This window comes from Serinus canaria, chromosome 6, assembly GCF_022539315.1.
Source record: "Serinus canaria isolate serCan28SL12 chromosome 6, serCan2020, whole genome shotgun sequence".
Lineage (NCBI taxonomy): Eukaryota > Metazoa > Chordata > Aves > Passeriformes > Fringillidae > Serinus > Serinus canaria.
The window spans coordinates 15,818,677-15,842,674 of record NC_066320.1 but is presented as its reverse complement, the minus strand read 5'-3'; the positions used below and the strand labels follow the sequence as shown (position 1 = coordinate 15,842,674).

The window sequence follows — 23,998 nt, the reverse complement described above, 5'->3', positions numbered from 1 at the left end:
CTCTCCAGATGACCTGGCAGGGAAAGCCGTTTTGTCCTTCTATTCCCCAAGACAGTAGTGGGAGATCCTGGGATCTAAAAGGCAAGCAAATTCAACAGATTTGTTACTGCTTGTGAATTCCTTTGTTCCCCTCATCTACTCCTCATAAGCCTTTTCAGTCCTCCCCCTGGCTGCCAGGTCTCTTTTGTTAAGGCTGCAGGGAGAGCTCTGCATGGCATCTTGTTAGTATTACAGTGACTAAACTGCCTCCAGCACTCGAGGTGAGGAGGCCCCAATGCAGAGCAGAACAGGACAATCCCCTCCCTTGCCCAGCTGGCCATGCTGTACCTGATGCCCCCCAGGACCTGCTTGGCTCTCCTGGCTGCCAGGGCACTGCTGGCTCATGTTCAGCTTGCCATCGACCAGGACCCCCAGGTCTGTTTCTGCACACTGCTCTCCAGCCTCTCATTTCCCACTTCATCTCAGAAGAGAACATTTCCATGAGGGGTCTCTGGCCTTTCCACTCTTTCCATGACCAAGAAAAAGTGAAGAGAGGAAGCCTTAGTATTCAAACATACTTTCCTTGTTACTACTTGTAAGTGCCTAGCAAAAAAAAGAAAAAGCATTGGCTCCAGAAAGAGCAATCTAGTTCTTTTCTTTGGATAGGGATAAGACAGACCCTTGAGAATAATGCTGCAATGCCCCTTGTTCGTATGTTGAGTGAACTGAAGGGAGGAAAGACTTGTACAGTCAGTTTTGGGCAAGGTAGGATGAAAAGTTCCCTCTATTTCCTCTCTCCTTTTTTTTTTTTTTTTCCTTTAATTATTTCTTTAGGACATTTGTAAGTGTTTGTTTGGCCATCCTACTGTGATAGGGTGTGAAAGGGCTTTTGCCTTGATTTGCTATCTGAGTTTTTAGTTGGAGGTTGCTGAAACAACACACTAGCAGTTATTTTACTTAAGCTCATTTGTGGAGGCACGTTAATTTCCCTTTAGAGATTTGGGAAGTTTAAATGCTAAAGAGGCTTTGCATTGATTAAATAAAATGCAGAGTATCCTAAGTGATACTGACAGACATGGAGAAGCCCTTTGTGTTCCCTGGAAGCTGACTCTGCTAACCCTCTCTGTGTTACTGTAAGTCTTTAAAGAGAAAGGATTTAAAAGCTCATTTCATAAGAGCATGTTGAAATTCTCATCTAACATCAGAAAGATGATTTTGTTTTTAACTTTTTATACTGGAAGTTAGAAAATACACAGCTTAACAAGAGAAATAATGTGGAATAGTCATAAAGTCATACATGTGGTTATCCATTTCTTCAAATAGGTCTTAAAATATACTTGCTGTTCCATAATAGTAAAATAATTTGCTGATAGACTCTACTTTCCAACTAGATAACTTTTGTCTTTCACATAAATCCCAGGTTGGTTCTGTATTTGCACGCTTCTCCAGTGTCTGTGTTCTTTACTCTAGTCTATATTTTTGGGATGATTCAGAGGGGAAAGTTTCTTCTTTGCATACCTGGGGTTACTCATAAGTTTTTATCATCAGGAAATGCTTTTTGTCCTAGTACTTCCCTATTGAGAGAACAAACACCTTGGTTTTGGAAGACAGGCAGTGGCACAGAGTTTGTAAGCTTAAAGTAGGTTTTGAGTAAAGAAAGATTTGGAGGTAACAAGAGAGTTTGACTAATTTCTAAGATAGAGTTGATTATTGGAAAATAGTCGGTCCCTTTCTGCTTGTAGCATTAGTAGTAATATTAAACTGCATACAGAATGTTCACTGACTGCCTTGACTGGGAAGCCAGATTGTGACGCGTCTGCTTTTGCTATGCTGAAGTGCATCAATGAAAGATCTCACTGGTTAAAAGTGTTTTCTCGAAGTTGGCAAGGGAATAGGCTGAATAATTTAGGCAGAATCTGTTGCTTTGTCTTCAGTGACAAAATTAGTAAGTTGAGTCCAACTCTCTGAACAATAACGGTGTCCTTCTGCTGCTTATTGTCTCTGTACTCAAACACGAGCACAGTCTTACAGAAACTGGTAAATTTCATTTGAAAGACAGCATCTTCTCTATGAAAACACAGAACATCGAGCTACTTCATTCTGTAGGGAGCAACTTGGCTTCTCCCTAGGAGTTTTCCGTACTCATAGAAGACATGATTAGGGATGAGTATAAAGCAGGTATCGCTTGTTCTTTTCCTCAGCTGTTGCTCCAGGTTTCTCGAGACCACTGTATTACTGTAACACAGCCTTTCTTCGTTGAAGCGCTGTTTCCTCGGCCACCTAGGGAATGTGTGATTGGACCGGCTGGAAAAGGCAGTTTCCCTCCTGGGGGCAGAGTCCCGCCGAGTACCGGAAAGGCGACGCACGGCCGGGCAGGGGCAGCCCAGTGCCCGGCTCTGCAGGGGGCGCCGCGGGCGGGAGGCGGGGCCGGGAGGAGCGCGGTGCAGTGTCCCGTGCCGCGCCGGGGGCGAGGGAGCGGCCGCGGGGATGCACCGCCTCGCTGCGCCGCTGATGTGAGGGAAGGGGAGCGGCCCCTTCCCCGCCAGCCCCGGACCATGGCAGCCCTTGGTAGGTGCCGCGGCTGTCGTCCCGGGAGCCGCGGGGAAGCGGCGGCCCCGCTGTGCTCCGGCGGGCCGCCGCTTTCCGCAGCTGCCCAGCGCCAAGGTGCCGGCAAGCGGAGCGTAGCGGAGCCCTGCCCGCTCCCCCCGCGGGGCGGTGCATCTGCGCGGCTCTGCGCGCCCCTGGCGCTCCGCTGCTGGGGCAAGGGGAAGGAGGTGGGGGGGGGTTCCGCTCTCCGGGTTCAGGGAGCCCTGGCGCTCTTCAGAGCGACGGTGCCTCCTTTGCTCGTAGCCGGGCTGCGGCGCTTTCTAGCTCGCCTTGCTTCACTTGTCTGGAGTTCAGGGCGGCTGCTGGCAGAACTTTCCTGTGTCTTAAGTGCACTTCTGCTTGGCAGATCAACGAACTCTGAGGGAGAGTGTTCTGTAATTTGTCCCTGTCCGCCTTCACTACTTGCATGTTTTTCTGTCATATTTTATAGAGAAGTCAGTTTTTCCTAAATACTGCTTTATTCTTCAGCACCATTTCCTTTTGGAAGTATGACTTGGTGCCCCTGGCCACGGTGGCACCGGATCCCAAGCTGAGCTGGCTTGCCGTAATTGAAAATGTTTTAGCTGACATATGTGCAGGTAAAACTACCTAGAATATGAGCTGCAAACTCAAGGGGAGAGGAGTTTAGCCTGTATTGTGTAAGTCTTGCTACTGCTCAATTTGCAAGTTCCTCTCTTTGCAGGGAAGCGTATGAATTTTATCTAAAAAAGGAAAAAACGTGCCTTTCTCAGGGTGTGAAGTAACATTTGCGTTTCATTGACGCATATCTCCTTGTGAGGTAAAAATAAACTAAACGGAGGCCTCAGGAGACCTGTGGGCAAAACTACTTTTCTCCTTATAAACAGAAGGTGATTTCACAGAGACCCTTAAAAAGAGAACAACTTTAGATTAATGTATCGTAATGCAAATCACTTGTTCCTCTCTGTGAAGTTTGGTTTGCAGAAATTTTATCTGCTTTGATTCTGCTATTTCCTCTTGCTTGTTTGCAGCATTTTACTTAAAGTGAAGATTTTCTGTTCCACTCAAGGTAAGAAGTCTCGTGATCACTATTACTGTGTATTACATGCATGCAGAGAATGCATTTATTTCATCATTCATCACTTAAATACACACACTTCACATACTGAAATGTGGAAGGTGCTGAGGACTTCTCTTAATGGCCCACCAGCAGTTTCTATGACTTCCTGGAAGTGCTCTCTCTTTTAAGAAGTTGATTATTAAGACTCTTTGAGTTGCGTTTCCTTTATACCATAGACAATTGTCTTTCATGAAGAGTGAATTCCCATCTATCAAGGATTGTTATTTTGGACAGCATTATTTCTGTATCTTCCATACAAGAATCACAAAACACATTGGAACAGGTTACATAATGCCTTTCTTATGTAGTCAGAATTGGAGATGGATTTTTTCCTAGCAGATGAAGATAAATTGTTTGCCACTGCATATGATCCTCTGAGTTGGAGTGAAGGATTTAGTCTCAGTTTTTTTACCTGGTCTGTGGACAATGAGAAGTCATGATCTACTTATGAGAGGTATGTGAAACATGACACAGAAGTTGTGTATTACTGCAAGCCCTGAATATTCTTTATGGGTCCCACAAGTACAATGGAAAACTTTGTGATCTGTAAATTGAAAAAGGGTGAAACCTTTTGGCCTATGTAATGAAATAATAGATAATAACAGTTGATAATGTAAGATGTTGTCTTACCCAGAGCTGATATGCCAGCTTCCCACAGTATTGTTTAGCTGTTTCTATGGTCATCAGAACCTTACAATATGGCCATAAACCACTATCACATGTTTGGGCTAAGCCTAAAGGTTATCACCTCACTACTTGCAGGCATAGTTTGGAGATGAGCCTCACTTTTTTGCTTCTCAGAGAGAGACTGTGAAGACATGACATGGTCATGCATACTTCTGTATTCTTGCCATGAGTGTATGTGATTTTTACTGAATTGTTTCATCCTCTTTCATTCTGTGTGTGGTTTGTGAGCTAGGGAAAGATTTGTATCATGTCATTTGTGCTGTTTAATTTGTGGGCCTTACACTTCAATTATAGGTCTTAGGCATTTCTATGGTACTGGTTTGTAATCTCATGAGTCTGTTATCGTTGCTGTGTAGTGAAGTGTGCAGCTAAACACTACAGAGGCAGTTACAGCTGGAAAGCATTCCAAAGGTTATGGTTTATCATTACAAACTGCAACAGAGCTGTACCTTTATGATTTTCTATGAAGTAAATGAACATGCCCTGCAGTATGTTAATAGTGCTGACATTTTGTAAACAGAGACAAAAGTATTTTTAATACTCTAAGCTTAGGAATCCAGTAACAAGGTATTGTTAAAATTTAAACTAAATCATACTTGAGAGTGTGAAAGATAGACTTGTGCCAGCCAACTATTTTTTTAATCTTGCTATTGTATGTAGTGTTCATATATTTCTTCCTTTAATTGAAGACTTTTCCAAAACCAGCCTGTCAAAAGCATTGTCAAACTATCTATCTAAGGGCAGGTTTTAAGGAAATAAAAGGTTTGGTGTTCACCAAAGGATTTCCCTATATGCTTACAATAGGCAGAGTATACATTGTGTTTTGAACTGTGCTCTGTGAATTTTTCTGATGTTTGAAGAATTGTGAAAAACCTCGCTGAAATTTTCTGTATTCTTTTTACACTGTTCTCTGAGGACTGGACAGTAGTTAGTGCTGCAAAGGCAACTATTTGGTTAGACAAATAATAGCACAATGCAGGAAGGAGAGTCCTGTGTCATTCTTCTTTTAAAGGAGAATGTTGCAATTGAAGTTCTTTCTAGATTTTGGGGGATTTTTTTTAAACAGTCCCAATGCTGACTTAAGCTTATTTAGCTCTGCAATACTTCCCGTATTTTTGCTTATGAACATGGAGCATTACTTGGGCGCTACAAGTGGAGTCAGTAATTTTATTTCTCAGTTCTTGTTTTAGGAGCATCGTTCCTCAGTTGATTGTATGTGTGTAAAAGGCTGTAGGGCCTGAGGAGAGCTGGTATAGCTCTGTTAAGGGGAATGGTGTTCTTGTAGAGCAGTGCTAGCTAGGAAATCAGTACCTTTCCTGAACACCAGATGAAGTTCCTTCCTGCTGGATGCAAAAGTTGCACTGCTCTGGCAGGGAATTTGCAATGAGTCTGTCCAGTTTGCGTCCTTTATCTACGTAGCAGAGAAGGAAGGGATTCTTGGATACTTAGTGCCCCTGCAAGTGCAAGGCATGTTTACAGTCAATGGCTCTTCCAACCTGTCTCCAAGCACAGCTGCTTACTTTCATTGAAAGCCTGGAGAAGGGTGTGTTGGCTCACAAGTGTAGTTGTGGAAGCTGTGTGCTTCCTAAAGTGAATGACAGGATTAGTTGTTCCATGTTATAGAATGTTAAAGTACCCAGGAGGCCACTACTAATTTTTCCAGAGACTGGAGGTGGGGCTGCTGCCAGAGAGCACCAGGGTAGGACTTTAAGAGCTTTGGGCACACCTCAAAGAGTCATTGTGTGGTCTCCCCATCTGTTGAGGTTGGGCTTATCTGGCCGTGGTGCAATGTGTGGGCTCCATTCTCAGCAGACAGATGTGCTGTCCTTTCCCACTGTACTGCATATAAATCAACCCAGGGCAGTGGAAGCGGAAGTCTGTGGTACATCTCCCTTTCTAGAATAAAACTTGGATTCTGCTTGCTTTTCATGTTTTTGCTCATGTAATTCTGTTGTCTTTGCCAGTGGTGTTCAGCCACCATAAGTGATATTTTGGCAATGAGGGCGTGCTCACTGGTATGAAAGCCATCTTTTTTCACAGCAGTTCTACACTCTTAGGTTAAAGGCCCAAGGTTTTGAGTCCTGAGGACTCCACTTTGAGTTTGCTGACTCCTCTCCTTTGGGAATGTCTCCTACAACCCTCCATCTATGGTTCAGGAGCTGTATTCACTCACAAACATGCATCTGTCCTGGTGACTGTCAGCACTGCACTGCCCACGTTCTCCATAGCTAGGGTATCATCCTTTCACTGCTAGAGACTTCCTTACTTATACAGGTAACTGTAACACTATTGGTCAAGCACTGAGCATATCTTCATTCTCCTCAATCCTATCGCTTCTGTTCAATCGTATAGCTACTGTTTAAAGCTGTTAATTGTACAGTTTAGGGCTGGGGTTCCTCAGCCTTGACATTGTTTCTGCCTTAATTTTGTAATGAAGATTCTGGGGAAGGTGATAGAATCAAGTCTTTGGAGGCTGTGGAATTTTGTTGAATTTTTCTAAGGTGACTGAAAAACTGTCATGTTCAGTTTGGGTGAATTCACTCTGCAGATCTGCTTTTTGGCTGCCAAATTTTAGGCATTGCTCTCTGCTTTAATTGGAAAAATTTGCCTTTGCTTTAACATGATGGAGGTGAAAATGTTGACATTTAAGGAGTCAAACTGGAATCAGTGGACAATTTGTTAACAACAATTTAAATGCTCAGCTCTGAAATTTACCATGGACCTGAGCTGTAAACTTCAATTTTGAGTAAACTTTTTCATAGGTAAATAGAAAAGTTAAATTTAGACTGAAAAGCTTCCTTGAGTTTGGTTGGAGACCACTGCATCATGCCACACTGGTTCAATTTGCATCTACTCTTAAAAAAGCTGTTAACATTTTAAAGTGCTTTTGTGCTAGAGCACTGAAATGCATGAGTCTGTAGGTAGAAGCTGTTTCTAGAGAATTATGGAAGAAGTCAACTTTGGTGGGCATATTTTGGGCTGTCTTATGGCCACCACTATTGTATTAGTTCTTTCCCTCTGGAGAGAGTGCTTGTCATTCCAAAAATTGTTGGGAAAGCTTTTGATGACAGTTTTGAGGAGGGACTCTAACACAGCCTTGTGGAATGTCTGAAGCCTGAAGGACAGAGTGGCTGTGGTGCAAGCTCTGGGGCTGATGTTCCCTTAGTGGCATGCATGCTTTTCAGGCAGTTTGCTTTCTGCTGCAATGAGAGCAAATATCTAACACCACAGGGGCCATAGTGACTTCCTGTAGGCGTTGTGTGACCTCATTTGTTATTTTAGGTGTGCTGTTATTTTTGGTGTCTGCTTGGGCATGTAATGATCTGCAGTTGTGTTGCAGAGACCATATAATTGCCTAAAATGATTTTAACTCTTCATGTGAGAGTGAACTCCCCTTTTCAAGCTAGTTTGTTCTGAAGGTCTGGTTTTTGTGGCTTTTTTTTTCCTTATCAGAATGCTTTAAATCTGTAAATCTCTGCGTACTTTGTTTCGCTTGAAACTACATAGGGAGTGCTCTCCTTTATAGGAAGAGCATTTTAATTTTTTTAATTTTTAAGAATGAAAAAACCACCTAAATTTAGTGGAGTAGATGCAGGTAGGAGTTCATTCACCCTTAGAATTGCTTTGTGGCTGTGAACACCTCACTTTGGATAGAACTACTGGTCTTTTGAAATACTTTGTAGTTTCTGACAGGAATTAGAGACAGTGCTGTGGGGCTTTTTGTTCCAAAGCTGTGGGTGAGTTCATGGTTTCAATTTAATCCTTTTTCTGGTGATCATCTTGCACCTGTACAGGAGCCCCTGGAGAATATGACGTGCTGATTGTGTATGCAAGTGACGCTGCTGAATGGTGTCAGTACCTCCAGAACCTCTTCCTCTTTACTTGGCAAGTTCGAAAGCATCGCATTCTGAGCTACCAGCTGGAAGACGACTCTGCCATCTCCCAACAGGAGCTGGACCTGTTCAGCAGAAGCCGGAGCATCATCCTTTTGCTTTCTGCTGAGCTGGTGCAGAGTTTTTACATTCCTCACATCCTGCAGAGCCTTCAGGAAGCTTTATGGCCCCCGTGCAAAGTGGTCAAGCTGTTCTGTGGTGTTACGGACTGTGATGACTACTTGACCTTTTTCAAGGACTGGGCTCAGTGGCAAGAACTCACAAATAATGATGAGCCTGATGCTTACCTTGCTGCTGTTGAGAAGGCTATTTCAGAAGGTAAGACCATAGCTAGGAGCTGTGCTTTCTTGTTGAGGAGGGAGATACGTGCTGCTGTTTATTCTTATTTTTACACTGGTAATGTGCTTTACTTAAAGAGCAAACTAAAGCAAATTGTCCAACCCTTGTAAACAAGAAAGTTATGCAAGCATATGCCTGGTTGGTTGGTCCCTAATTCAGGAGAAATTACCAGCAACTCACAGAGAACTTCTGAATTTGACGTTGTTTCGACTGGCTGCTTTTGAATGAATTTAGAATGAAAACTTTCTATATTTAAAATTCTACCTGTAAATATTGTATTCTGTTGTTTATTGACCCAAATCAATGTAAAATTGTCATTTATTTACTTTAGGGAAAAGAATCATCTCTTTCTTCAGACTTCTTTCTGTCATACCAGAACCAAAATCAAGTCTATACGATTCTTTAGCACTGGGCCTAAAATCAAAGATGTAACCATACTGGCAGCAGAGCACCTTGTTACCTATGATGAAAAGGATGAGATTAATTAAAGAATTGCACTGATGGCCTTAAAAATAATCCAGCCAGTCTGAAGGTGATCCCCTTGTAACTAATCCAGCCCAGTGTACTGAGTTTTGATTCCAAATTTTCCTAAACTCTAGAAGAGCGCGTAGAATTCCGTTCTTATAGTTTCTTTTAAAATGAAGGTGGAGAACTCTGGGCAGTTGTGCTGGTCTGGGTATTTTTATGACATAGCCATGGGTAGGGTTATAGTGTTGTCAGCCTCAGCAAGAAAGACAGGAATCCTGTGGTAGCATCTTGGCTCAAGATTTATCTCTATTCCATGGCACAAGTGAGGCAGTGTGTCTAATGTTGTGTGCATAAAGGCTCTAGAGTCTCACAGTTGGATCTAAAGTCCTTCTCCATCTGTGCTGCAAGTTAGCATGTGCTGAAACAAGCTGTGCTTTGGCTTTATGTAGGTGTTTTGAAAGGGAGTTTGTGCTTTGAATTTTTATTGCTGTTTCTATTTCTACATGTCAAAAAAAAAATGAGCTTATTTTCTGTTTTCTCACTTTAATAAGCATACATTAACCTCAAACTGACTTCAGTGTATCTAGAAAACACTTGACTGGGAGAAAAAAAATGAGATAAAACTGAACTCATTTGCTGTGGAGTCTGTTGTAATGTATTCCAGATAGTTTGGTACACAAAGATTCAGAATTTCTGGACTTCAGTTACTGTTATGACAGTCACAGCTGATGTGGCTGTCACCTACATGCCATGTCAAGTTTTTGGTTTGTGCACATCAGAGCAGTTGCAAAGGTGAGCCATCTACTGTCGCTGTGTTCTTGTGAAGGAAGAACCCATTTAAGATGGGCTGCTTTCATGGCCAAAGTGTTTGGATTAAAGTATCAGATCCTACTTCTGTGTGGGGAAAAAATGACTGACCTCTTCTATTGTGTGATTCTATACAAGTTCTGTGAATGGCCTCAAATGCAAATGTTCTGATGTTTCCCCTGAAGACAGCCCCAGGTGTACATAGTTCCTTTTTGGGTGAAACTGTGAAAACTTTCTTCTTGACTGGTAAAAAAAATCTGCTGCATGATTTGGTTGCAGCATGAGTAACTTAAAATATTTGTGACAGCAGACCTCTCCCACAGAGAAACACAACCTCTACTCTGGTCTTAGTTAAATTTGAATTTTTCCTTATTAAGGCAGCCCTTAATTTTTACAGCACTTAGCAGAGAAAGTTCATTACCATAATTTGAAATTGTTTGGGTCTGCGTGTCTTCCTCTGGGTAATACTTCTCTTCACTTGCACTCACCCATACTTCTAACAGCAGTGTCAAAACTAGGCCTGATGCTAAAATTACTCAGCTCCAGCTTCCAAGTTGCTGAATCCTGAGCTAGTGAGGCATGGTACAGGGCTACAGGATGCAGTCAGGGCAAATTCTTCTCCAGAGGCTGCACACTGGCCCTGTGCAGGCTGTGCTGTTGCCTCCAGCACAGCTGTTGGTGCTTAGGACATCATGGGGCTATGACACCCCCAGACATAACATGCTGAAACTTATTTTAATTTTTATTAGTTTAGTATGAATTCAGGCATGAGGAAACATTCATCTAGCCTTGTTGACAACTCTGTGCTGATGCTGACTCTTGCTCTCTTGTAGATGTGGTATTTTTACTTCTAAAGGTTCGCAATTCTGGCAAACTACAGAGCACAAGAAGGTTTGCATTTGCAGGTACTCCTCTTATCTGTGGGAAGTTTTTCAGGCTATACAATAACTGTGCTAAGGGGATGGAAGTTATATAATTATTATGGCTGGAAAAGTTCTTCAAGATGGAGTCCAACTGCTAACCTAACACTGCTATGTGCACCACTAAACCATGTCCTTCAATACATCTACATGGTTTTTTGAACAGTTGCAGGGATGGTGATCCCACCACTTGCCTGGGCAGCCTGTTCTTATGTTCAACCACGCTTTCAGTGAAGACATTTTTCATAGTATCCAATCTAAGCTTCCCCTGAAGCAACTTGAAGCTCTTTCATCTTGCCGCGTTGTATGTTGCCTGGGAGAAGAGAGTCTACAGCCTCCTCTCTGGTAGTTGTAGAAAGCAGTAAGTTCCCCCTGAGTCTTCTTTTCTCTAGATTAAAAAATCTTGCTCAGGATGTCTCTGTACACACCAGCTCAGGTCCAGCAGGGTGCAGTGACCAGCTGCTGCTTAACCCCTCTTGCCTGGCCTCTGATACCTCTGCTGTGTGCATTGAGCAGCTGGAGTCTGAGCCACAGTCAGAGGCAGTGATCTTTCTCCTCCTCATGTGTTCTCAAAGCTCACTTGACATTTCAGTTGCTCCAGTGTATTTGTCTCTACCTACATTGTTTTAAAACATTTCAAATTTCCCACTTTAGAAGCTGCTGTTTCCACTAATTCATCAGTGGCTTTGAGCTTGTGTATCTAAGCCATCTCTTGTGGGTAAAAGTACGGGGAAGTCCACATCTGCCTGAGATGGCCGATGTGGACTGAATATGACAGCAGCAGTGAACTGTGCTGTTGGAGGACAAGTGCAGCCTTGGCTGAACAGAGCTCTTGTGCACTGGAAGAGAGAAGAATGAAAGATTAGTACCAACAAACTTTTTGTGATATAAGAGGGTCAGAAGTTGGTGTAAGGAATCATAGGGTGAAAATGGAGGGCCTTGGGCAGTTAGAAGGAAGATGAGAACTTTTTTTGAACTTTGTAAGGGGTAAAATGAAATTAATTCTTAAAACTATATTTTTCCCTGTCCTATCTTGTTTAAACATAAGACATTGTTCTTTGACCCTGCTCGTTGAAGAGGAGCAGGTGAGCTATTAGTCAGCCCTCTGGGTGCAAATGAGAGCCTGCTTTGTTGCATGGGAGCTCGGAGCCTGGCTGGTTCTCACTGCCTGTCAAGAAGAGGAGACTCTGACGCTCTTGCATGGGAGCTCAGGTTGAGAGAACGTGCTGGCCACATGCCTCTCTGTGCGTGGGTATACATGACTGATGCTGGAAGATCAGAGACTAGAGAGCTGGTTAAAGCAATTCGAGAAACCTTAACTAAGTTCCCAAGTGATACTGAGAATTCTCTGGGAGAAATGCATGGTTGTTCTTATCCATCTGTAGCATTTGGGGTCAAGCAGTTAAAATAATCTTCCTAGCTGCAGAATTGACTAATTGTTTGTCATCAAGGTGTTTCATAAAGTCCCAGTTTATTTACATAAAAATACTTCATGGGTTTTCTTTCATGGCATTATAAAATTCAAGCAGTGCTAGTGTACGTGCATACTAGCTATCTAAATAGAAGCAATGAAATGATAGCCCAGAAATAGTAAAGGACAGAAGCTGTTGTGATTAAGAACTTCAGACTATTGTAGTCTTTATGGACCTTGTAAATACTAATCATATTTCTCTGTGGCTTGTGGTTCTGGCATTCTCCTCACAGAGAATGTCAGAATGCTTTATGGTCTAAGACAAATTCTAGGTATCTGCTAATGAGAACTGCAAGCCTTTAGGATACTTGCCTAAAGTAAGAGCCCAGTTGCCATCACTGATTATATTCAATTCTGGAGCAGCTGAAGTAATTTCTGAAAAATCTCAGTAGAAGTATGTGGTCAAGAAAAAGAAGCTTTCGAGAGCAGGTCTGGAGAGATGTATGGAACAGAATTTAGGTTATTTCACGGACCCTTTGTATGTACTTGGACAGTTGTTTTACTTCCAGGGTTGCATTTTGGAAGATTTTTATGGCTGTTTGTTATTACCTCAGACAACTTTTGACATGTTTCTTAAAAGTGACTTGAGAATAGCAGTGTATCTTGAGTTTCCCATGGGGAAGTTGGATCACTGTCATAGGCTGACCTTAGCATGGAGTACTGCAAAAGAGTGTCTACCTCATTCTCCACCTTTCACCTGTCTGATTGGCTATGGTGTTCCACTACAAGGGTATTCCAAGAGAAATTATTTGAAGGAGAGGGAAGGCCTGACTGCCCTTGCAGTAGTAATGTGGTCTTAGATCTACTGGAGCCACTCACAGAAGCCCACATTCAGTCAAACAGTGACTGGTAGGATGTTTCAAAACAGCTGTCCAGCTCTCTGAGATGGAGTTCCAAGTTTTTGGCTTTTATGGGGATTGTCTTCTCTGTCATGCAAGTGTTACACATTGCACTTAAATTGAAGCAAGGAGGTACTGCAAGAGGAGATAATAAATTAGCAGTCTGGATGTTCATGTTTCTTACATGTGGCTTCTCAGGAAGGCTTGAATCACTGATGAATATAATGTGATTCTTGGCACCCTTGAAAGTCATAAGAGGTGTGCATATGCCTTGTCAGTATGTGTTGTCTCTTTGTGCCAGAAGTAGTAGAAGTGAACTATTCCAGCCTCTCTTGTTTGAGATTTTGGTCACGTACACAATGTCTGTTGTCTGGGTGGCCAGAAGCCTGCTTCTTCCTCAATGTCTTCCCTATCTCTGTCCTGTTCCTGTGCACCCCAGGTAGTTCCTTCGGTTTATACACTTGATCCAGTCACAAATTGACCACTAGACCTGCAAGAGCCTTAGCAAAACTTGACAGTCAAATACCCCTTGTTTCCTTGATGGAGGATGAGAAAGTTTATTGTAGTTTCAAACTTTGCACGACATACGAAACATTACTATGCTCTTCGTAGAATTGAAAATCTATTTGTAGGTGCTGTGCTTGTAGATGAGCTGCTTGGGGTGAGGGGTTTGGAGAGAAGGGAGAGATGTCCTATATGTTTTTTTGTTTTGCATGGACAGTTTTACAAAGTCCTAAATTTTCCTGTGTTTTGGTCTTCTCACTTGCTGTTTTTCTGCATGCTTCTCTCTGCTCAGTTGAGACGGGAAGTGTTGCTACAGCATCGCCCAGTTCTGAGGGCTTATCACAAGATGTTGCTCTGATGCACATTTATCTCCTTGGTGAAGCAGGGGCTCTGATGTTAGCATGATGAAAGATAACTTTCCCTGCTTTCCCCGACTACTTGTCACTACTTTGTCTGCTTCTTGCAAATGTAGCTGTAGTTGCTCTGGGTGACTTAATGTCCTTACTAGCACTTGGGAAAGGATACTGGCCAGTTGCAAGCTTCAGGTAAAAGCAGGAGCTCTCTTTGAGGGTCTTCCCTCTTGCTCCAAGCATAGTGAAGTCTGTGCTTAAAGTCTAAAGCTTTGTGAGAGCTAATTGTCTCAACTGATTGATGGACAGAATGAGGTGTTTGCAGATGTCAGCGAGGGGTTGGTCTACCCGCACAGAATTTAAGCTGTTGCCCTGTTGTGCCATTAGCATTAATATCTGGGTGACAGAGTGCTCTGGACAGACTGCTGACTTCTTCCAAGCATTCACATGTCCTATGGTGTGGGAGCTGACTTGTGAGAAACCACAGCTGTCAGCTCCATGCCGATAGCCCGCCAGCTTCGCCAGGAGGAAATGGATGATAGGGAGAGCTGTGTGCTCTACAGCACAGTAGAGCACACAGCAGCAGGTCAAACTAACTGGCTGCTTCATAGGAGTTTCTAAAGCTGCTAAATGGCCCTTGAAGCACATGTCAATGCCTGTGTTTTCCCCGGGCTTTTCCATGGGGTAACTGTCTGAAGGACAGCCATGCAGGGAGCCCAGCAGGGCCGGCAAGAAGAGCATGAGGCTGCTCTCTGCAGCTCAGCTGCTGATGCATCCTGGGGGGGTGCACGTTCTTCAAGGGGAAATGTGGTTGGGTTTCTTGGACCACATCTCCTCCCCTCGCTGCTATTCTCACAAATGTTTCACAGATGTCAAGTGAGGCCTGAGGGAGCATTTGTTTAGAAGGGAGTGGAAAGGGAGAGCCTCTTATAACCATGAGTGTTGACCTACAGCACATGCTCATGGAGAAGCTTAATTCAGGTATTCACTTAAAGTTAAGTCTGTTGCTCTCCTCAGTGATGTCCTCTCTATGCTGGCTGTTATTGCAATGTTATAACTGCTGAATCTGTGTATGCAAATGGATTGTCATTACTCAAATATCTTAGTGGGTGGGAAACCTGTTCTAACAATGCTTTAGAGCATGGATATTATCAAGTGTTATGGGATGGTTTCCTCTTCCAGACCTTACATGTTCATGAGACAGTCTAGCACATGACTGGAACTTCAAGATGAATCATAGGATCACCTCACTGCTGATGTGGGAATTTGGTACTTTGCAATTTCAGTATTTTCTGAATGAAAAAAACAGATGAATAATTCATACCTGAAACTGAATGCCTGTTCCTTCAGCTTTTAATCCAATTACTGATTAACATTTTGTGCTTCTTCCTTATTACCTAACAGCTCTGTGTTCACATGACCTCCAGGCAGTCAGCTCTGTTACAAGAATGCAGAAGTGCAATGCCAGAACTTCTTAAAGCTCTAGTTATTCTTTATTTGCTAAATTGTTTCTAGTATCAAATAATACTGTTAAGGCAGAGAGACCAGGGGGCTTGTTCTCTCCTTGCCTCCCCTCTTATCCTTGCTTGCTGTGTATATTGTAGCTGAGATCCATAGCTTTGGTTTGATTTTCTCTGAAAAGGACCATATGTTGGCCAAGTGAGGTAAAAATTAACACACTAATGGTTCTGTGTTGGGGATGAAGCCCTGAGGATCAGGATGCTGGCAAGTGTCATTTGTGCATATGTTGCAGGAACATCAATGTCTTACTGTAGAGCAAGAGGGTCATCATTGGCTCTCCCATCTGCTGTGAACTTAGTGATTTCTTTCTAACCTAGTCATATTGCAAGTAACCAGCAGAGATTACAGAGACACTAATCTAGTAACAGTTGCCTCTTCTCCCTAAAAGGCATGGCATCTTGCTCTGCATATGCCAAACACCTGAATTGATAGCTATCATATCAGGGAAGGATGTGGGACCAGTGCTCTTTCTCCTCTATGCAGCAGAGCAGCCTGGCACTCCCATGTTTCTCTAAGAGAAGGATTCTCAAAATGTCTCTGGTTCTTGCAGCTGATGACTTTGAACAGTACCGATTGAAATACTGAGTTAAGGAATATAATGCCTCAGTTAATTTTCTAATACTTGGTACTAGTCTGAAAATCCAAAGACCACCTTCAGTACAGCCTTCAGCCTTGTGTCAAAGCAGTTGCTTAGCCAAATCTTCGGATTTGGTCCAGAATTAAAATCTTTTTGCTAGGTTTGTTTAAGAAATATTTATGTTAGTGGTCATGCCTTATTTGAGCTTCAGAGCTGCAAATATTTGGCTCTCTTCTTTCTACAGCAAACAGTAACACAGCAATGTACTTGTACTCATGTGAGTAGGCTTATATGCCATGTGGAGAGATTCATATACTTAGTTAAGTGTGTGTGCACAAAATTTGTGGAAAAAAATTTCACCTGAATGACTTGCTGAAGTTTTGTGGCTTAAAACTTGTCTCCTGAAAGCAAGGTTGATTTCTTCTTATTCCTAAAATCCCATTTAAATGAATTGAAAATAAGTTTTAAAAAATTGCGTGACAAAGCACTTCAAATGTCCTAAGTTTAAGTCTTTGGTGGCAATAATAATAATTATGAAGACGTCTATATTAAAGTTCTTGACTGACTTCTAGCTTCAGTTTGAAACTAGGAAGACCTCAACTCCTAATGGTGGCCCACTTACAATTATTTTGGCTCTATTGATTTGTGGAAAATTGATGTACTTGAAGATTGGAGAATTCTGAGTGAAATCTGAATTCTTGGCAGCTTCACTGTATGGATGCCACAGGTTTGACAGCCCAGTTCATCACTTAGGTCTTTCTCATCAGGACTGAGCATTTTAAATAGAATATTTCTTACTAATATAAGAACAGTCCAAGTCTGAAATTTTATCTGGTAGATAATGTGTACTACTCTTTACAGATTTGTTTTTTACTAAGTAGTGAATAACGTGTAAATTCCAAAATGTCGTCTTAAGTCCTTGAGTGCTTCACAGACTTACAAAGTTTGGGAAATTCTGACCACAGGAGATAGTTTTTAAGAAGTCATGATAGTTTTTAAGAAGTCATGATAGTTTTCTGACAAAGGGGAGTCAGTGACTTTTGCCTTGTGTTCTGGGAGATGGCGAGGAGGGGAATGGTGTGAACCATGTGACTCAAGAAGTAGAAACTAGCTAAAAAGTGTTCTGTACTAAGTAGCTACGTAATTGTCTTTGGTTTCCTTTCTCTAGCTGAGAAAAGTATTTCCTGGCAGGGATAGATAATTTTTTTCAGACAGTGGTATCAATTCAGTTTGTTTGCACTCTATCAATATCCATGCTGGTTTTGGGAAATGAGAGTGAGAACATTCTTTTCTACACATGCATTATAGGCTTACATGTGTTAATTCTGCTCTTGATTCTATTTAGGTAAAGTGCTGTTACTTTTCAATGCAAAGGTTCTGGTACTTTTCAATTTCACTCTTGTATAGATACTGGAGCTTATGGTTCTTGCCCAAGGAACAGAACCCCTTCAAACTACTGCTTCGTGTTTTATTTTTTGATGCAACAATCAAGGTTGGGGAGCTGGGGTTAGCAGCACTGAGAAAACTAAAGATGCTACTGAAATGACAAACACTGGTTTTCATGTTTTATTTTAGGAAAGTAAGACTAAAGGCTACTGCCATTTTTACAGTATATCAGAGTGCTGCTTGAGTCAGATGAGTTCAGATGCTGATCTTTCTTATATTAGATATTCACATGCTGATTTTCCTGTTTAACATGAGGGGGCTATCCAGCTCAGCAAAGAGTGCCACTGTTGTTTGCTCCGTAAGCATATTCAATGCTACTCTACTGCTTTCATGTCTTTGTTAATTTCCTCCTCGAATCCTCTTAAGGGGGAAAAAAAGAGGAAACTCTGTAGTTTCCCTTTCTTCACCTAGATCCTCTTTTCTAGGCATTACTTTGAGAGGAATAGCAAGTTCCATACCACCACCTTCACAGCTGTTTTTCAGAATGGATGGGTGTGATAAGAATTTTCAGCAAAGGGGAGTGAGGCAACAGGAGTCTCTATACTTTATTGTAGACTCAGGCTGTGACTCTGTGACTGATACAGAAACTGAAGACGAGAAGAATCCAGTTGAATCCAGACTTGCCATGAGTGAAGAACATGGATCATCCAAGAGCACTGAGGACTGTCCAGTGGTGCAGCCCAACCGCATACAATGTGGGGTACTGTATGTCCACTCCTTGGGCTATGTTCTTACTGTGAGCCGCTGCCACCCACTATGCTGCTTTATAATGTTCAGGCCTGGAAATTAGCACTGAATTCTTCCGTCACCTTTCTGCTCAGCCCCCTGTCCTCCAGGTCTCCTGTTTCATGGGCTTGGCTCCCTAGGCCCAGGAGTAGCTTGGTAATATGCAGAGCTTAGTGCTGTCTAGGCTGTGGTATCACTTAATGACTGTCTCATTAACATAGCTGCTTGACTTGGGTGCTGTGAGACAGGTTCACACTCTTCCCTTCCTCTGTTCTGCTGGCAAGTGGGGTAAGATAACTGTAATGAACTGATTAACTCCACAGTCAGTATCCAGTCTAATATGACAATTCTGGTGCATGCCTTGCAAGTGACCCTGAAAAACCTGGATCATGGCTACTTGTCTGAAAAACAGCACTTTTTTAGTATTGCATCTCCTCAGATGGAAGGAGTCCAAGTTTCTTTCCTTTGTTTCTGTTTAGGATGTGGCTGTGCTGCTTAAGGGAAGAGATGGATAGAGTTGAAAGTAAATGATTTTATAAATCTAATCCTAATCAGTTTATAAATCTATCTAATAAATCTGGAGTTCTATCAGTTTAATGCTTGTATCTATACCGGTGCAAGCTGTAGCAGAAGCCACCTGCCCAGTTAGTCTGTGACTGGAAGATGCTCCTGAAAACAATTCAAAACTGTGAAAATGATAGATGATAATTGATGTGTTAGTTGCAATGAGAACAAAATCCCTAGAAAATGGACTTAACCAAGTGTTTTTGTGTTGAACCTGTGTGTTGTAATGCCTTTCGTCTTAGGTGCAGACAACAATTTATATTATCATGAAATGTAAACTAGATGGTGAAATGAAAACTGAAGTTGAATTTTCTCCAGAGAATGCATCCTCTGTGCGTGTGCTGGCTGAGATGGAGAATGAGTACACAATCTCTGTGAAGGCTCCAAGTAAGATTGACTGAGATTTTTATTTTTTTTTCCCCTCTCCTTCCCCATTGCTTCCTTTCTGTCCTGAGAAGTACCAGGGGCATAAGGGTAAAGATTGCAATGCAGAAAAACTTGAGTCCAGAAAATCTTGAACTTGCATTCTCACCTGTGATACTTTTGATGAGGAACTGGGAGAGACTGCTGCTTGTGGGCTGTGTTTTCCCCTCAGTAGCAGCAGGGCTGCAGTCTGGAAACACCTTGCTGGGAGTTCTGAGAACACATTGCAGCTTGTAGAGCACTTTGAACTTAGCTGCATGTTATGACCACCACCATATTAGCCTTGGCAGGTCACCAAGAGAGAAGGGAAGTGCCAGTAAACAATTACATGACTATAATGGCATGTGTTTAATGTGTAGTGATCTCTGTGATCAGAGCTGAGACTATTTATTCTGTCTTTTAATTTAGATATGTTCTGTCACTCTAAATATTTACATTTACAAAACTGAAGGTTGCCTAAACTTACGGTTCACTGAACTTTAAAGGAATGATTTCAGAGCCTTAAAGATTGGTATTATTTCCCAGCATTAATTTATTTAATCTACCTTAGTCTGTCCACTTGAAGAGTCGTTCTGCCATTCTCTCTGAGAATAGAGACTAATAGTCATTAAAGCAACTACCATAAAGTCAGTGAAGTGGGTTGATTTTAAAGAAGGTGACCTCATGAACATATAAAAGCTTAATTTAATTTTTTAAGTCTTATGATATAAACACTGACCTGGAAACTAACTTGTACTTTGAATTATAAACATGACCTTCACACTGATGGAGTGTACAGTGTAAGCTCTGAAGTTTCTAACATTTCTGAGAGAAATAATTTATTCCTTTGTGTTTTAAACTGTTTCGTAATTTCCTGAGTTGTTAACAGGGAACTACTAACTTTAGTGGGATTCAAAATATCTGTTTCAAAGAGAAAGTTCAGACTTAAAAATGTGTATTAGGCAAAACATCAAGAACCTCCAAGGTGCAAGTAGAAGATAATGCTGTGCATGGGTAAAGTTGCAAAGCTGGAATTTCTTTTAATGGATTTTATTCCGAGACAAGTGAGGCTGACAGAGGTTGCAAAATCTCTAGTGACTTTTCTGATTTTTCTTCCCCAGCTCTTTGTATTTATAGTATTGCTTTATAGACATCTCCAAAAAAGCCAGGGCTTGACAGATGTGTGGCTTTCTATTCAAGGTAGAGTATTTTTAACATTAGTGGTCCAGTCTGCTGTTAGCAGGGGACCTAGCAGGTTATGTGCATTGACATAGGTATAAAGAAGGTAGTTCCAAAGTATTTTCCTACCTAGTGTTCCAAGATCATGACTCTTCTCATGACTTTTCATGAGTTCAATATAGCAGAAACTGTTTGGGTATCCATCTGGTGGTATATCCAAACTCCTCCTGTCCTCACAGTACATCATGCAAACTTGTGCCCATTGTTTGTGCTAATGGTTATTTTTGCTCTTTCTTTTCAAAGATTTAACCTCTGGGACAGTGACCCTGCAGATATATTCAGGGGACTTGATGGTTGGAGAAACAAGTGTCACTTACCATACTGACATGGAGGAAATCAGCAACCTGTTGGCTAATGCAGCCAACCCTGTACAGTTCATGTGCCAGGTAAGGACTTCAGCAATCAGCTGCTTTGGAAACCAGCACTTTCAGAGGCTAGACAAGCAGGCATAAGTGAAAGTGTCTGCCATGAAGTAGCTCTTATGATATGAAGAAATGCAGGGTTATTTAGGGATTGTCACCTATCTCATATCCCCTTTTATTGAAAGCATGGCTGTTTTTTCTGTCTCTGGAGCACATAGCTGGCTAAGGTGAGTCAGGTTATCAAACTAAGAAAAAAAATGCGGTCAGTCAACACCTACATTTAGACCTTGATGACTTAAAAAGGTTGGAATGACAGAACTTGATATAACAGAAAGTACCATAAAGCAATGAAACGTTTTGGAATTTGTACCTAGGTGTTATTAAAGAAAAAGGTGTAAATAGTAGCAAAGATTGATATTAGGTGGAGGAAGCAGAATAACATAAAAGGATTTGCTGATTCTTAACACTTACTTTTTCAACACAGCCAGTCAGTTTTCCTATTCTGTTTTGCCTAGTTGGGGTACCTGAACCCTATTAGAGGGGTAAAGCTTGCACAAAGAAGTTTTCTGCTCTGTTACCCTGTTGTCTGCCTACATGTTCCTGATCTGCCATGTAGTGGAAGCCTACAGAGTAGCCTTGTTACTCACCAATATACCTGGGGCAACGGAGACTGTTTCTCCCTTGCTTTTTAGTTCAAGTTGTGTACTGGTTGATGCCTCTGCTTAGGGAGTATGCCTGCTTTCCAGTGGTAAAGAACCAGTCCAAAAGTTGAACCCAGCATGTGTACAATTCAAAATGGACTAGTGCATATTTAAAGCAGGAGTGATATTTCATTGGAACACTTTCAGAAGTAAGTGTATACCTGCCAAGAAAGTAGGAAGCAAGTTTTCTGTGCTTCTAGTTGCATGAGTGACTTTCTCATTGAGATCTGTCTTGTGGAATATAGGGTTTTCATCTATTGAGCTTGATGATACTCTGTTTCTCCACCAGGAAGGTATCCAAGTTCTTTGTTTGACCTGAACATTTCTACCTTTTGTGTTTATACCTACTGTTTTCTGAGTGTGTTAAATAATAAAGGCACCATATAAATCTCACCTTAACTGAACCTCCAGATTCTGCCAAACAAAAGTGCTTTCCATTTATCTGTAGGCCTTTAAAATTGTACCATACAGCATAGAAGCCCTCGACAAACTATTGACTGAGTCACTCAAGAAAAACATTCCTGCCAGTGGTCTACACCTGTTTGGAATTAACCAGCTGGAAGAAGAAGATATGACAGCAAGTAAATTTAAAGACAATTGGTTTATAGATTTTCTTTGTATCAGTTGTTTTACCTTGAAGCACTTTAACACTGCAGTGGGTGGTACCTGCACAGGCTGTCTCAAAAACCTTGGATCTCAGACAGGAAGCTAAATTTTGATGATGTCTATAAAAAGGAAATTGTCATTTGAGTCAGGTGATCCTTTTTTATTACATCTGTCATTCTCACTTCCCTGCACTGTGGCAGATGCTGCTATATAGACAGCTTCAAACCAGAGTGAAAAGATGATGCTCCCCAAAAGTCTCCCAGGTTTTCTGTGTTGCTCTTTTGCCTCCTTGTGTTGCTCTTTTCCCAGTCCTTTTCCCCAAACCCCATAACTCTAAGATATACAGTGTGCACTGAGCAGTTGGGTTAGTATGCTGTCTTTTTGTAATGATGGTCTAAGAAGTCCTTGCAAATCTGTGATCCTACATACATTTAAGCTATTACAGTGCCATATTCCCCACTGAAGGTTATAGGACAAAAGCCTGGAGGTGCACAAGATAATTTGTGCAGTTGGCTCAATTTTGAAACCATATATATACTTCCAGGGATTTCACAGCTGCTTTGGTCTGTGTGATTGCTGTGTCTGTTTCTCACCTACTGGCTCTGCTGCTACTAGAGAAAAACTTAGGTTCTAATGGGCTCCTGTCTCACAGATCAGAGGGATGAGGAGTTGCCAACGCTGCTTCACTTCTCTGCAAGATACGGGCTGAAGAACCTTACTGCCTTGCTGCTTACATGCCCTGGAGCACTGCAGGCCTACAGCGTAGCCAACAAGTATGGCCACTATCCAAACACCATTGCAGAAAAGCATGGCTTTAAGGATCTCCGCCAGTTCATTGATGAATATGTGGTAAGAGGAAGCTGAGCCGTCTTTCTGCCTTGTCCCACACCGGGTGCAGGCTCTGGCACTGAGCTTGGCACTTAGTGTTACTTGAGCAGAGTGATGGGGTGATAAAGTGTGTTGTGGTAGGTTGTAGAACACAGACATCCAGCCACATTGAGAGCTTTCAGGCTGGAGGGTTAAATGTATCTCTGGAGCCAGGGAAATTCCTGGGGTTTTGGCAAAGAGCAAATAAGATGGAAGCAGAGACTGCCATGCTGACTTCCATTCCTCCGTCCAGCTAAAGAAGTTTCTGAGGAGATGTGTTTGATGCCTAGTGCATTCTTCTAATTCAGATCCTGGAAAAGAGCCTCTTCATCCAGCTTACGTTAGGGAGTAATATGGGAACAGAATGTGTTTTAGGAAGATAGAATTTGTGTGCTCTCTTATTAGTTCTAGTATGGGCAGGATTGCTTACTAGCTCATTCACAGCTGATCTGTTTGTTCTGTCAGGGATCCCAACTGACAGTTCATTTCTATTTGAGCTAACCCCACCCCCAGAAAACACATTCTGACTTTTCCAGATCATGACATGGACCTGACTCCAGCTGTACCAAGCAGTTGTTATTGTGCAGTACTTTGGTATGCATAGAGTTTCTCCGTTCATTTCAGTTTGAGCTGTTTCTGGCCTGTATGCTTCAAAGTAACAGGGGGCTCCTTGACTCAGGTCACATTGTGCACATCTGAATTCTATTTGCCTTTGCTTTAGGTTGAAAAGTTGTGTTTAATTGTCCTTAACATTGAGTGCTGAGTGATAGATCTGACAGCTTTAGTATGGTTCTGCCAGCCAATTACTGTTGTGTTTAAGCCCTGTTTAGGAGGCATGGGTAGTTTTTGGACTTGGGCCTTGCTTCCTGACATTATACATTAGATCTAAATAAAAGCTATTCGATATTCTGATATCGGGAGGGCTGGAGAAACTGTAAATGGTGAGGTCACAATCTTTGCACTGGGGTAAGTGAGAGATGTGCAGGAAGTCCTTCCAACCTCTCATTGCAGTACTGCACTCCTCCCATATTCTCTCCACCAGCAC

General features: G+C 42.1%; 1 protein-coding gene across 3 annotated transcripts in view; it reads left to right on the top strand.

Annotated features, from left to right (window-relative positions):
* The first annotated feature begins 2,426 nt into the window (after positions 1–2,426).
* Positions 2,427–23,998, top strand: part of PIK3AP1 (phosphoinositide-3-kinase adaptor protein 1) — a 36,504-nt gene continuing 14,932 nt past the window's right edge. Inside the window, exons 1-7 of one of the 3 annotated variants that reach the window (XM_018910866.3) lie at positions 2,427–2,547; positions 8,146–8,562; positions 18,071–18,186; positions 19,019–19,163; positions 20,661–20,803; positions 21,929–22,061; positions 22,739–22,935. In XM_018910866.3, the coding sequence (XP_018766411.3) occupies positions 2,535–2,547; positions 8,146–8,562; positions 18,071–18,186; positions 19,019–19,163; positions 20,661–20,803; positions 21,929–22,061; positions 22,739–22,935 (1,164 nt within the window). In that variant the 5' untranslated portion in view covers positions 2,427–2,534. Of the gene's footprint in view, positions 2,548–8,145; positions 8,563–14,831; positions 14,924–18,040; positions 18,187–19,018; positions 19,164–20,660; positions 20,804–21,928; positions 22,062–22,738; positions 22,936–23,998 lie in introns of those variants that run through there. The other 2 variants (XM_009087374.4, XM_018910867.3) reach the window with 2 other exon arrangements.